The 12,102-nt window shown below is 58.5% G+C and overlaps 1 protein-coding gene across 2 annotated transcripts; it reads left to right on the top strand.

Moving 5' to 3' along the window:
* The first annotated feature begins 948 nt into the window (after positions 1-948).
* On the top strand, positions 949-11,714 carry FGFR4 (fibroblast growth factor receptor 4). Of its 2 annotated transcripts, none has more exons than XM_019964696.2 (18): positions 949-1,087; positions 3,662-3,804; positions 4,462-4,722; positions 4,810-4,890; positions 5,001-5,167; positions 5,681-5,804; positions 6,329-6,519; positions 6,645-6,783; positions 7,325-7,518; positions 7,628-7,773; positions 7,859-7,980; positions 9,176-9,286; positions 9,375-9,565; positions 9,908-10,030; positions 10,113-10,183; positions 10,395-10,532; positions 10,783-10,888; positions 10,995-11,714. In XM_019964696.2, the coding sequence occupies exons 2-18, from the start codon at positions 3,714-3,716 to the stop codon at positions 11,139-11,141; spliced, it is 2,403 nt and encodes an 800-aa protein (XP_019820255.2). In that variant the 5' UTR covers positions 949-1,087; positions 3,662-3,713; the 3' UTR covers positions 11,142-11,714. The 2 variants fall into 2 exon arrangements, with proteins under 2 accessions (XP_019820255.2, XP_019820256.2); XM_019964697.2 differs by having other exon boundaries at positions 958-1,087; positions 3,666-3,804.
* Positions 11,715-12,102: the final 388 nt, after the last annotated feature.

Raw genomic sequence — 12,102 nt, forward strand, 5'->3', positions numbered from 1 at the left:
CCAGAGGTAGGGTGGGAGCAGGGAAGAAGTAAGGAAGGCTTCCTCTGGACATGTGGGCGGGGCCAGGTCAGGCCAATGATCTCTATAGGAAGCTATCGGAACGTTTTAAAGAGATGTTTGTGGTTGATTCCCTGGTGGCGGAGAAGGCAATGGCACCCCACTCCAGTACTCTTGCCTGGAAAATCCCATGGATGGAGGCTGCGGTCCATGGGGTCGCACAGAGTCGGACACGACTGAAGTGACTTAGCAGCAGCCCTGGTGGCTCAGACGGTAAAGTGTCTATCCGCAATGTGGGAGACCACGGTTCGATCCCTGGGTCAGGAAGATCCCCTGGAGAAGGAAATGGCAACCCACTCCAGTACTCTCGCCTAGAAAATTCCATGGATGGAGGAGCCTGGTGGCCTACAGTCCATGGGTCGCAAAGATTCGGACACGACTGAGCGACTTCACTTTACTTGTGGTTAGCACAGTCAGATTTGTATTTTAAACACCACTAAAAGTTGTGCAGAGAAGGATGAGGGTTAGGGCAGAGAGTATGATGATTGTACAGAAGACAGAGGAGCCAGGCTATGCCAAGTTCTGAGGAGGTGGCAGGTCTGAACTGCTGAGTCTTGTTCCCTGAGGTGTAAGAACCAAGGGACGGAGCGATGGTCAAGAACTTGGAAGCCTGGCCCAGGTGGGGCAAAAGGGGCGGACTCTGAAGGGGTGTGCCAGCTAGCATTGGGCCGACCCCTTAGGCTACGAGGCGCAGTTGAGTTCGAGGAGTCTCCAGGTACGCGAGACGCTGTACCACCCACCAGCTGTCAGGAGCTGGTCCCGGCTGGGCGGGACCCGAGATGGGCGGGGCGCTGGGCTGTTCCCCGCCAAGCCGCTGTTAAGGACAGAGTTGGTCCAGGAGGGGCGGAGCCCGAAGTAGGTGAAACCCGAGGTGGGCGGGGCGCTGGGCTACCCGTGGCCACGCCGCTGTCTCGGGTACATTCCTGGCTCTGCGGCCGGGGGCTGCGCAACACCCGAGCAGTCTTCTGTCTCCGCTGGGCGTGGGGGTCGGGGCTGGCGGGAGCTGAGAGCGAGGCCGCGGAGGACCCAGGTAAGTCGGGACGTTGTGCCAGTCGCGGGACCACTGAGGTTCGAGGTGAGCCGGGATCCCGTGCAGGCCCGTGCTGCGCTCCCAGCCGCCAGGGGGCGAGCGGCAGCGGGGCTCCGGGAGCTGACCCCTCCCAGCACTAGGGACCTGGGCGTCCGCTCGGCGTGGGGGTGAAGGAGAAGGTAAATCAGTAACCCGTATCGCACACAGGGCCTTTTGTCCCGCTCCGTCCAAAGAGCACCCTGGCCGCGGAGCTGGTTACTCATTGCCCACCGGGGCGGGGGCGGGCGGACTGTCCCTGCAGCTCCTTTCGAGACCCGCCGACTGGCACTGCTCCCCAGGGTGGCCCGATAGGGGCGGAGGAAGGACGCGCTGGTCCCTCGGCTGCTGGACGGTCTGCTTGCCCCAAATAGAGAGATGAGGAAGCTGAGGCTCCGAGAGGTGCAGTTACTTGCCCAGGCTCTCCCAGCGCTTGAGTGCGGGAGACTGGAGAACCCAGAACTACCTGATGTCAGAATCAGACCCTTCGACCCCAGGTGCAGGGCAGTCTGTCCCGTCAGCCGCCCGGGTGACCCGACTAAGTGAGGTCAGGGTAGCCCCGGAATGGGAATAGAATCCCTGGGCCTCCCACTCCATTCCCAACCCAGAGAGCTACATCCTTGAAGAGCAGAGCAGGGTGAGGGGATTTCACAGAGGAGGGCAATGGAAAACGAAGGTGGGCACAGACAGAGCACAGATTGTGGCACCTGAGCCAGGTAGAGAAGTGGGGTCACAGAGGTATGGGCAAGAGAGAAGACATACCCAGTTCTGAAAGCCAATGACTTCTCAGTGCTGAAGAAGCAGACTGTGTGGCCAATGAGAATGACCGGGGCAAGGAGGGAGGCCTTGGGCGCTGGATAAACAGTGTGGACTGGATGCTGCTGCACACAGGCAGCCATTATGGGCTTGTAAGCTGGTGGGTGTTGAGCAGGGGGGACATGACAGGCTCATAAATTTCTAAAACCCTGCTGGAGAATTAAGGGAGATGTTTGCAAAGGCCCAAGCTAGAGATGCCCGTCGCCTGCTCTGGGTTCAGGCAGGGAAGGTGAGATGGGCTGGAGAGGGACTGGACAAGTGATGCCCCAGCTGTGGGGGCAGCCCAAAGAAGAAACCGTTTGAAGGGGGAGATGATGGCTTTGGCCAGGACAAGCTAAGCGCCCCCCGCCTCAGAACTCAGGACAGGGGGAGCAGTGGCTGAGGAGGAGTGCAGTGAGATACCTGAGTGAGGTGGATGCAGAGACCTCAGTGACACCTGTTACTCAGCCCCACGTGATAGCCAGCAGGCCCCTGGAACTATACTAGTCACCCCCTTCCCCTGCCAGCTGAGCCTCAGGTTTGAGTGTTCCTTTTGGTGGATGGAGACATCGTTGATAGTGTTTGGAGGAGAGTACCTAGATGGGGTGGAAGTGTACATCACACCTGCTAGGAACAGCACTGGAATTGGAGGTGACTGGCTGAGGGCAGACGCAGGATGACCGTCATGGAGAGGGGAAAGGGAAGAAAACACTGCCGCATCCTGTGCGCCTGGCCCTACATATGTTCTCTTTTATCCTCAAAGCAGTCCTGTAAGGACAGCAGCCCAGAGAGGGACAGTGATTTGCACTTGGTAAGAGTCAGGATTTGAAGTTGGCTCTGTCAGACACTAGAGTCTACCTGCTTGACAAGAGCTTGTGTCACCTCTGATGGAGTTGCAGGGGCACAAAAAACAGAAGTATCCCCAGAATGCAATTCTGGCTCAGAATTTTTCCTGGCCATGGGATATATGGCCTTGTTAGCAGTGAGCACCCTGCCACTGCAGGGCTTCTTGGGTGGCTCAGATGGTAAAGAATCCACCCGCAATGTGGGAGACCTGGGTTTGATCCCTGGGTCAGGAAGATCCCCTGGAGAAGGCAATGGCAACCCACTCCAGTATTCTTGCCTGGAGAATCCCCGTGGACTGAGGAGCCTGGCAGGCTACAGTCCATGGGGTCGCAAAGAGTCAAACACGACTGAGCGACTAAGCACACACCCACCCTGCCACTATAGGTCTCCGAAGCTGGTCATGGAAATGTAAGCAATGCTCTAAGGAGTGGGGGTCAGATCAGATAACATCCAAATGCTGAAGCTTGGCCTTGTATTATATTTCAGATTTTTTTTTTTTTTTTGGCTCTTCAGTAATACATTTATTCAGCAAAAAATAAATTATGTGTGCTGAGAGGGAGAAGATGTGTCTCCATTCTCTGTTTCCCTCCAAGCAAAGAATTCCAAAACTGCCCTTTCTGTGAATTTGTGCCAAGGAAGGTCTCAGCAGGACCCAAGAAGGGCAGGAAGCCCAGCCCCCTTCCAGCAACCCCCCCACCCCACCCCCAACCTACCATGGGGAAGCCTTGAGCTCTGATTAACGGCAGAGCTGGTTCTAGTCTTTGCTCTGACGCTGCCTGTCGGGCTTGGACAAGTCAGCCAGCCATTTCTTGTCTCAGTTTCCTCATCTGCAAAATAGGAGCAGAGAGGCAGCCAAGGTGTGGGTCTAGTAGGAGTTCTTCACCCTCTCTGTTTCAGAAAGGCAGTCATAGGAGGCCCAGCCTGGGTCCTCGAGAGCGGCAGGAAGGAGATGCGGCTGCTGTTGGTCCTCCTGGGGGTCCTGCTGGGGGCACCTGGGGCTCCAGCTTTGTCCTTTGAGGCCTCTGAGGAAACGGAGCTGGGTATGGCCTCTAAGAAGGGAGAGGGTGGCCGGGGTGGGAAGAGTGGGCCTCAGGAGGGGGCTGCTGGCTGAGCAAGGCTGGAGAGGATCCTGGCCTAGGCCCTGAGGAGGTGGCAGCAGGGCAGGACTCAGCCGTGGAGACTTGGTGTCTGGCTCCCAGCAAGCGTCCACCTATCTGTGTGTCCCCAAGAGAGGACTGGCCTTGCAGGGTGCAGGGCCCCGAGCTGGGCCGCAGAGCTGGTGGTGAGCCCCTTGGTTGTGTGCGTGTGTGTATGTGCGCGCGTGTGTTCTGTGCACTGGGTGTGTGGGACTTGGGGGGCCCCACCGGCATGTGTAGTGTATGCACTGTGAGTGTGATGTGCCCCGGAGGTGTGGTGTGTGGCCTGTGCGTGGCACATATAGCATGTGCCTTGTGCGTGTGTTCCTTCGACAGTGGCATGTGCAGTGCAGCATGTCTGCTATGTGCCGTGTGTGTGTGCTCTGCACCAGAGGGGCGGCATTTGCCCTGCACATAGCGTCTGCAGCATGTGGGTTGTGTGTCCGTGAAGGGGCAGCAGGTGTTTAGCATGTGTCGAGCGTGCTCGTGTCTTGTGTGTGCAGCATGTTCTCTGTAGGCAGGGGGCTGCGGGGCTCACGGACCTCTGCCCTCGACCCGCAGAGCCCTGCCTGGCCCCCAGCCCGGAGCAGCAAGAGCAGGAGTTGACGGTGGCCCTTGGGCAGCCTGTGCGGTTATGCTGCGGGCGGGCTGAGCGCAGTGGCCACTGGTACAAGGAGGGCAGTCGCCTGACACCTGCTGGCCGGGTACGAGGCTGGAGAGGCCGCTTGGAGATTGCCAGCTTCCTACCCGAGGATGCTGGCCAGTACCTCTGCCTATCACGAGGCTCCTTGCTTCTGCACAACATCACCTTGGTTGTGGACGGTAAGGGGGACCAGCAGAGGCTAAGGGATGCCTGGGGAGAGACTCTCTGTCCTGGGCCTTAAACTCCTCCTTCTGTCCCGGACATAGACTCCATGACCTCCAGCAATGGCGACGAGGACCCCAAGATCCACAGGGGCCCCTTGAATGGGCACGTTTACCCCCAGCAAGGTCAGTGTGAGTCCTCAAAGACCCTGCCTCCCTGCTGGCCACTGAGAACAGATCTGTGTGTGAACAGGTCTTCTAGTGGACACTGAATTCTCCCATCTCCTCCTCTTCAGCACCCTACTGGACGCACCCCCAGCGCATGGAGAAGAAACTGCATGCTGTGCCTGCCGGGAACACCGTCAAGTTCCGCTGTCCAGCTGCAGGCAACCCCATGCCCACCATCCGCTGGCTCAAGGATGGACAGGACTTCCACGGGGAGCATCGCATTGGAGGCATTCGGGTGAGTCTCTGGGTTCCCTCATCGGTGCCCTCAAGTCAAACCCACAGCTCTTTTTCTAATGAGAAAGGCAGCCGAGGGCCCCAGAAGGGGCATGAGACCCTGGACATGGACAGCTCTGGGTCAAGTTCCCACTCTGCTGCTCCTTGGCAAGTGACTTAACCTGCCGACCTTAGCAACTCCATGTGTACAGTGGGAAGGATCACTGACCAGCAGGTATCAGTGTTTTAGCAGCCCATTTTCAGGATGAGACCACAACAGGGTCAGTTCCAAGCTGTTGTTTCAGAGGAAGCTGAGACTCAGAAAGGGCAAAAACTGGTTCAAGGTGGCCCAGCTTGGAAGAAGTAGAGCTAAAACTCAAAAGACTCAAACCCACGGTTTGGATATTTGGGGAGCCTTCTCCTTTGTCCCAAAGTCCCTACCCTTGGCATTGGTCTCCCCGGGGCTCAGAGAGCTTGAGAAGACCCCTGTGGGCACGGTTCGGTGGCCTCTCATGGACGCTTGCCTGCCCCCTAGCTGCGCCACCAGCACTGGAGCCTGGTGATGGAAAGCGTGGTGCCCTCTGACCGTGGCACTTACACCTGCCTCGTGGAGAATTCTTTGGGCAGCATCCGCTATAGCTACCTGCTGGACGTGCTGGGTGAGTGGGTGGGCAGGCGGGTGAGGTGGCGTGGGGGTGGGAGCCCTGTCCCTGTCTTCAGGTGGGACCCAGTCTGACAAGCCAGATGGACTTAGTCTTAGGCAACTCACTCAAGCTACTCAAAGTGTCCAGGTGGGTCCGAGGGAAGCACAGGGAATAACGTGGGCTTGGAGAAGCAGGGCCCAGCTGAGGTGGGGAAATGGGAAAGACATCCAGGCAGAGGACACAGGTGGAGCCAAGGCCCTAGGCATGAAGAATACAATGCTTCTGTGGGGAGGTATATGCCTGGGTTGTGGGATTTAAGCAGAGAGCCAGACCTGGAGGGTTTTTGAGTGCTTGGCTGAGAAGTTCTCCTTGTCCCCAAAGGCAATGGGGAGCCACGGAAGGTTTGAATGGTATAAGGAGGGGATGAACAAGGTCTGAGCTGAGTATCAGGAAGGTTCCTCCCTTGAGCTGGGGGGTAGGCGGGAGGCAGGTAGGTGCCACCGATCAGGGCTGACAGCCTGGCCCGGCCTCACCCCCAGAGCGGTCCCCGCACCGGCCCATCCTTCAGGCAGGGCTCCCAGCCAACACCACGGCTGTGGTGGGCAGTGACGTGGAACTGCTCTGCAAGGTGTACAGCGACGCCCAGCCCCACATCCAGTGGCTGAAGCACATCGTCATCAACGGCAGCAGCTTCGGTGCCGACGGCTTCCCCTATGTGCAAGTCTTAAAGGTCTAGTCCCTGCTGGCACCTGATTCCACCATCCTCCACGGGGGTGGGGAGTCCCCAGCTCGCTTCCTGGCCACAGCAGGACCCCAGGCCCTGCTGTGACCCCTGAGTGTATCCCCCATCCCCAGACAGCGGACATCAATAGCTCAGAGGTGGAGGTCTTGTACCTTCGGAATGTATCTGCTGAGGATGCAGGCGAGTACACCTGCCTGGCGGGCAACTCCATCGGCCTTTCCTACCAGTCGGCCTGGCTCACGGTGCTGCCAGGTGAGCTTCTGCAGTGGTCCAGCCATGGACTGTGACCTGCTGGATAGAGAGAGTCTTCCTTGGTCTGTGAGATATGGATTTGGGATGTGGCGTGTGGATTTGGGATTCTGCATGCATGTCCTGCTATGCATGTCCACATAAGACTGTCTGTGCGACCCTCTGGGACATGGGTATGCAGTGCTGTGCTGTGCTTAGTCTCTCAGTCATGTCCGACTCTTTGTGACCCCATGGACTGTAGCCCATCGGCTCCTCTGTCCATGGGGATTCTCCAGGCTAGAATACTGGAGTGGGTTGCCACGCCCTCCTCCAGGTGACCTTCCCAACCCAGGGATCGAAGCCAGGTCTCCCACATTGCAAGTGGATTCTATATTGTCTAAGCCATCAGGGAAGTCTGTGGGTACGCAGGACGGGGTATCAATGCAGTTTTACTGCTGTGTGTCTCTCTGTGTGAGGAGCTACAAGGGCCTCAGAAGGGGTGGGGCCAGCCATCTGACCGCTGACTGACCAATCAGTTTCTGTCCATGTGTCCATCTGCGGGCAGAGGAGGATCTCACGTGGACAGCGACAGCACCCGAAGGCAGGTACACGGACATCATCCTGTACTCGTCAGGCTCTCTGGCTTTGATCGTGTTCCTGCTGCTGGTCGGGCTATATCGCAGGCAGACGCTCCTCACCCGACACCACCGACAGCCCGCCACCGTGCAGAAGTTGTCTCGCTTTCCTCTGGCCCGACAGGTATCCAGCGTGCTGTCCCCCACCTCCGTGTTCTCATAGCAAAGGCTCAGGGCCTACGTTCCCACCCCAGCTCAGCTTCAGCAGACCGACCAAGTCTCTCCCTTTGCAGTTCTCGCTGGAGTCAGGCTCCTCAGCCAAGTCAAGCTTGTCCCTGGTGCGGGGTGTCCGTCTCTCCTCCAGCGGCCCCCCCTTGCTCGCTGGCCTCGTGAGTCTCGACCTGCCTCTTGACCCGCTGTGGGAGTTCCCCCGGGACAGGTATGCCATGCCGAGTGAGCATGGGGATCAGACCCTGTGTGGGAGTGATGCCTGGTGGCTGAGGCCTCGTCTCTCTCATCTCCAGGCTGGTGCTGGGAAAGCCCCTGGGCGAGGGCTGCTTTGGGCAGGTGGTGTGCGCAGAGGCCTTCGGCATGGACCCCACCCGGCCAGACCAAGCCAGCACCGTGGCTGTCAAGATGCTTAAGGGTGAGTGTGGCAGCTTGTGGGAGACCCTATGACCTTGGCAGTAACAGACAGGGCTCAGGGTGCTAGTGGGTGAGGACCAGGAAAGGTTGTTACTGCCCCCACTCCTTGGGCCCAGTGCCCAAATGTGCCACCAACCCTGGCAGGTCATTTATGAGCTTCGATTTCCTCACAGGTCACATGGGATAAATAATAGTCCCCACCTCCCAGCCTGAGGTTGGTGGAAAATGACACCTAAAATCTTCACTACGGGGATGATGGTGACCACAGAGTTTAGGGTGATGGGTCTGCTACCCTGTGTCAGCTTTGACCTCAAATAACCTTGTTAGCCTTGAAGGCCTCCACCTCAACCCCATGATTCCCCCCCAGATTGCACCCTTGGTCTCCCCCAGGCCCTTCCCAGATCTCCCCCTGTGTCCACCACTCTCTCAAAGAACAGCCCAAGCAGCAGCCCCAGGAGGCTCAGGACACCCGGGCGGGACCCACCATCGAGGCCTCTCACTGCTATTCCCCAGCCCCCTCTACAAAAGCAGCCCAAACTGCTGTTCCACTCCCGCCAGCCCCTCCTTTCTGCACAGCTGGGGCCACCTGGCACTTTCTGGGAGGCAGGGATTGAGAAATGTGCATTGTGAGGTCTGGCGGGGAGGGTATGTCATTGGCCCAGGGCCACAGGTCAGCCCCAGGGGTTCAGCCCCTGGTCCTTAGCTTTCTCAAGAGAAACTAGAGCAGCTTCTTCCTGGCCTCCCCTGGCTGCGCCCTACCAGCAGCTCCCTGAACTCCCAGGCCAGATGGACGCCAGGCCCTGGTCGGACAGACCTTAGGGCGCCAGCCTACTTCCCGCCTCCAGGAGCTGTCACCCCATTCGGGGACTAATGCCAAGTCCTCCAGACGGAGCTTCCTTCCTGTTCAGAGCTCTTTCCCCTCCCTTCTTTTTCCTGGTTGCACTCACTGGTGGGCCTAACACTTTTAGATCCTGATCTTGTCGCATCCTTGCAACTGCTATGAGAGTAGGGCATAATCCATCGTCCCATTTCATACAAGAGGATCCTGAGGTTCAGAGAAGTTAAGACTGTTTCAAGGCCACACAGCCTAGCAGAGATTCAGGCCCAGACCTTCCTGGCATGGAATTTAGGGCTCCATGTCCTGTCCCCAACCCAAAGCCTCCCTTATGTAATCACCCTGGCTGTCATCCTCGCAGACAATGCCTCCGACAAGGACTTGGCAGACCTGGTCTCTGAGATGGAGGTGATGAAGCTGATTGGCCGACACAAGAACATTATCAACCTGCTGGGTGTCTGCACCCAGGAAGGTGGGAGCGGGGCGGGGTGAGGGACAGGGACGGTGGGGGCATGGAGCCACAGCCTTGTCAGCTTCCCTGTCGCCCCTCTCCTCTGCAGGGCCCTTGTACGTGATCGTGGAGTGTGCTGCCAAGGGCAACCTGCGGGAGTTCCTGCGGGCCCGCCGCCCCCCAGGCCCTGACCTCAGCCCTGACGGGCCTCGGAGCAGCGAGGGGCCGCTCTCCTTCCCTGCCCTGGTCTCCTGCGCCTACCAGGTGGCCCGGGGCATGCAGTACCTGGAGTCCCGGAAGGTAATGACCCATCTCCGCACTTCCATGCCTTGTGTTAAATGCCACCAACTTCTCCCTCTCTCCTCTTTTTCCTTACTCTAAGCGTCCTTGAGTCCTTCTGTACTGCCTCATCTATATGCAGTTAACACTGCATGTTCCCATTCCTTCCTATCCCACAGGCAGGAGCGGTGGTGCAAGAGACAAGGTGTGGGCCCTGAAGTTAGTTGGCTTACGTTTCCCCTCTCTCAACTTCCCCATCTGTAAAATGGGTGGATGATTCCCACTCATCGGGTTGCTGTGAGGTCCCCTGTGCCCATTTCCCAGTCATGTGTCCTCAATCTAAGACCCCTGCCCCGCCCCCAGTGCATCCACCGGGACCTGGCTGCCCGCAATGTACTGGTGACCGAGGACAACGTGATGAAGATTGCAGACTTCGGGCTGGCCCGTGGCATCCACCACATTGACTACTACAAGAAAACTAGCAACGTAAGGGAGGCGGGGCGCAGCTGATTGGGGCCAGGCACTGGGACCCGTGGCCCTTGGCAGCAGTGTGCCCTCTTCCCTCCAGGGCCGCCTGCCTGTCAAGTGGATGGCACCAGAGGCCTTGTTTGACAGAGTCTACACACACCAGAGTGATGTGTGAGTCCTGGAAGCTGGGCTCTGGGATATATCCACAGGCAACCTTTGTCCTTCTAAAGCCCTTGCCCTGGGTCTGAGTGGGACCAGACCTCTAAAAGAAGCCCGTATTCCTACCCACATGGTGGATCATAGTTGTGGGGTCCCCTATCCTAGCCGCAGGGTTAGTGGGTGAAGCTGTACCCTGCTGAGCCTGGGTTCTGCCTCCATCCAGGTGGTCGTTTGGAATCCTGCTGTGGGAGATCTTCACCCTCGGGGGCTCCCCATACCCTGGCATCCCCGTGGAGGAGCTGTTCTCGCTGCTACGAGAGGGGCATCGGATGGACCGGCCCCCACACTGCCCCCCAGAGCTGTGAGGCCTCACCCCACTCTCCCTCACTTTCTAGTCCTCATTCTCTGTCCTAACCTTGACCTCACGGTCCAGTCATACAGAGTGGTCAGCTCTCACTCATGGTCACCCCCTCTTCAGCCTGGCAGGGAAGGCCTGGCAGGGTACTCGTTTGCTGAATGGCCTCACCTTGTGTCAAACCCTCCTACCCCCTCACCACACCCCCTCACCCAGGCCCTAGGCTCCTTCTGACCCTTCCCCGCCCCTCCCCCAGATACGGGCTGATGCGCGAGTGCTGGCACGCAGCACCCTCTCAGAGGCCCACTTTCAAGCAACTGGTGGAGGCACTGGACAAGGTCCTGCTGGCCGTCTCTGAGGAGGTACTGTGCCCCTATGGTCCCAAGACCGCCCCCCGCCCCCATGCCCACTGCCCTCTGGGCCTCATCCCACCTGACCACCAGGGCTGACCAACACTGTTCCCCACAGTACCTCGACCTCCGCCTAACCTTTGGACCCTACTCCCCTGCCGGCGGGGACGCCAGCAGCACCTGCTCCTCTAGCGACTCTGTCTTCAGCCACGACCCCCTACCACTGAGGCCCAGCTCCTTCTCCTTCCCTGGGGTGCAGACGTGAGCAGAGGCACAGGCTGTATGGGCAGGGTCAGCTGCCAGCCTTGGGCCTCCTGGCTCAACTGAAACCAGGTGGCACTCGTCCTTGGCAGCCCCAGGCCCTGACCTAAGGGTACTATCCCAGATCTCTGGTTCTGTTTGGGGGAGGTCTGTCCTTGGTCCTGGGGTCCCTAGTCTCGAGACTTCCTTCTCTGGCCTCTGGGTCTCAAGCCAGAGTTCAATCCCAGCCTCAAGGCCCTGTTCTTTGGAGTCGTGGCCCCAGTGTTCTAATGGCTTGTTAAGGTTCTGCTTGGACTTCTGGGCCTTGGTAGAAGTTCTTGTTCCAGGGCTTTGGTTGGACCTGGCTGCAGGGCTGTCTTAAACCTCCCCGCTTCCCCATACCAAGAGAGGTCTTAGACCTCTGAACCCCACTTCCCCAGGCCTCCCCTGCCTCCCTCTGCTGCTTGTCCCAGCATCTTGATGGAAGGAGCGCTCGTGCCCACCCCATCCCCACACCGCCCCGTGCTGGCTGAGAGGCTGGGAGCCTGCCAAAACACAGAAGCAAATGACCTTTTATAAATTATTTTTTTGAAATGAACTTCCGTGTGCCTGCCTGGTGTCTTCCCCACAGCGGATGGAGGGGGAACAGGGTGGAGAGATCCCTGAGCTGGGAGTTTTGCTGGGGATGACACAGATGGAGGGCTCCACGCCAGGCCCTGGGTGAATATCCACCTCCAGCTGCCTTGGGGTGGACCCAGGAGACTTTGTGCCCCTCTGTCTTGGTTTGTCTGTCTCAGCAGCCTCGTCGGATATACGATAGTGTGAAAGCGTGCTAACTGGCAGGTGAGTCCACATGGCACCATCCACTTGGCGGAACTCCTGTACCCTCTGCACATGTGTTATGTGCATACGTGCCCAGGACTGTCCCCAAGGGAGTTGGCAGCACCCCGCCCCCATCTGCTCAGCATTAACCAAGCTGACCGTTA

This window comes from Bos indicus, chromosome 7, assembly GCF_029378745.1.
Source record: "Bos indicus isolate NIAB-ARS_2022 breed Sahiwal x Tharparkar chromosome 7, NIAB-ARS_B.indTharparkar_mat_pri_1.0, whole genome shotgun sequence".
Classification (NCBI taxonomy): Eukaryota; Metazoa; Chordata; class Mammalia; order Artiodactyla; family Bovidae; genus Bos; species Bos indicus.

Coding starts and splice junctions, on each gene's coding strand:
- FGFR4 (XM_019964696.2), top strand. CDS start 3,714: ATGCGGCTGCTGTTGGTCCTCCTGGGGGTCCTGCTGGGGGCACCTGGG. Junction 4,891..5,000: donor GCACGTTTACCCCCAGCAAG/GTCAGTGTGAGT, acceptor CCTCCTCTTCAG/CACCCTACTGGACGCACCCC. Junction 10,184..10,394: donor TACACACACCAGAGTGATGT/GTGAGTCCTGGA, acceptor GCCTCCATCCAG/GTGGTCGTTTGGAATCCTGC.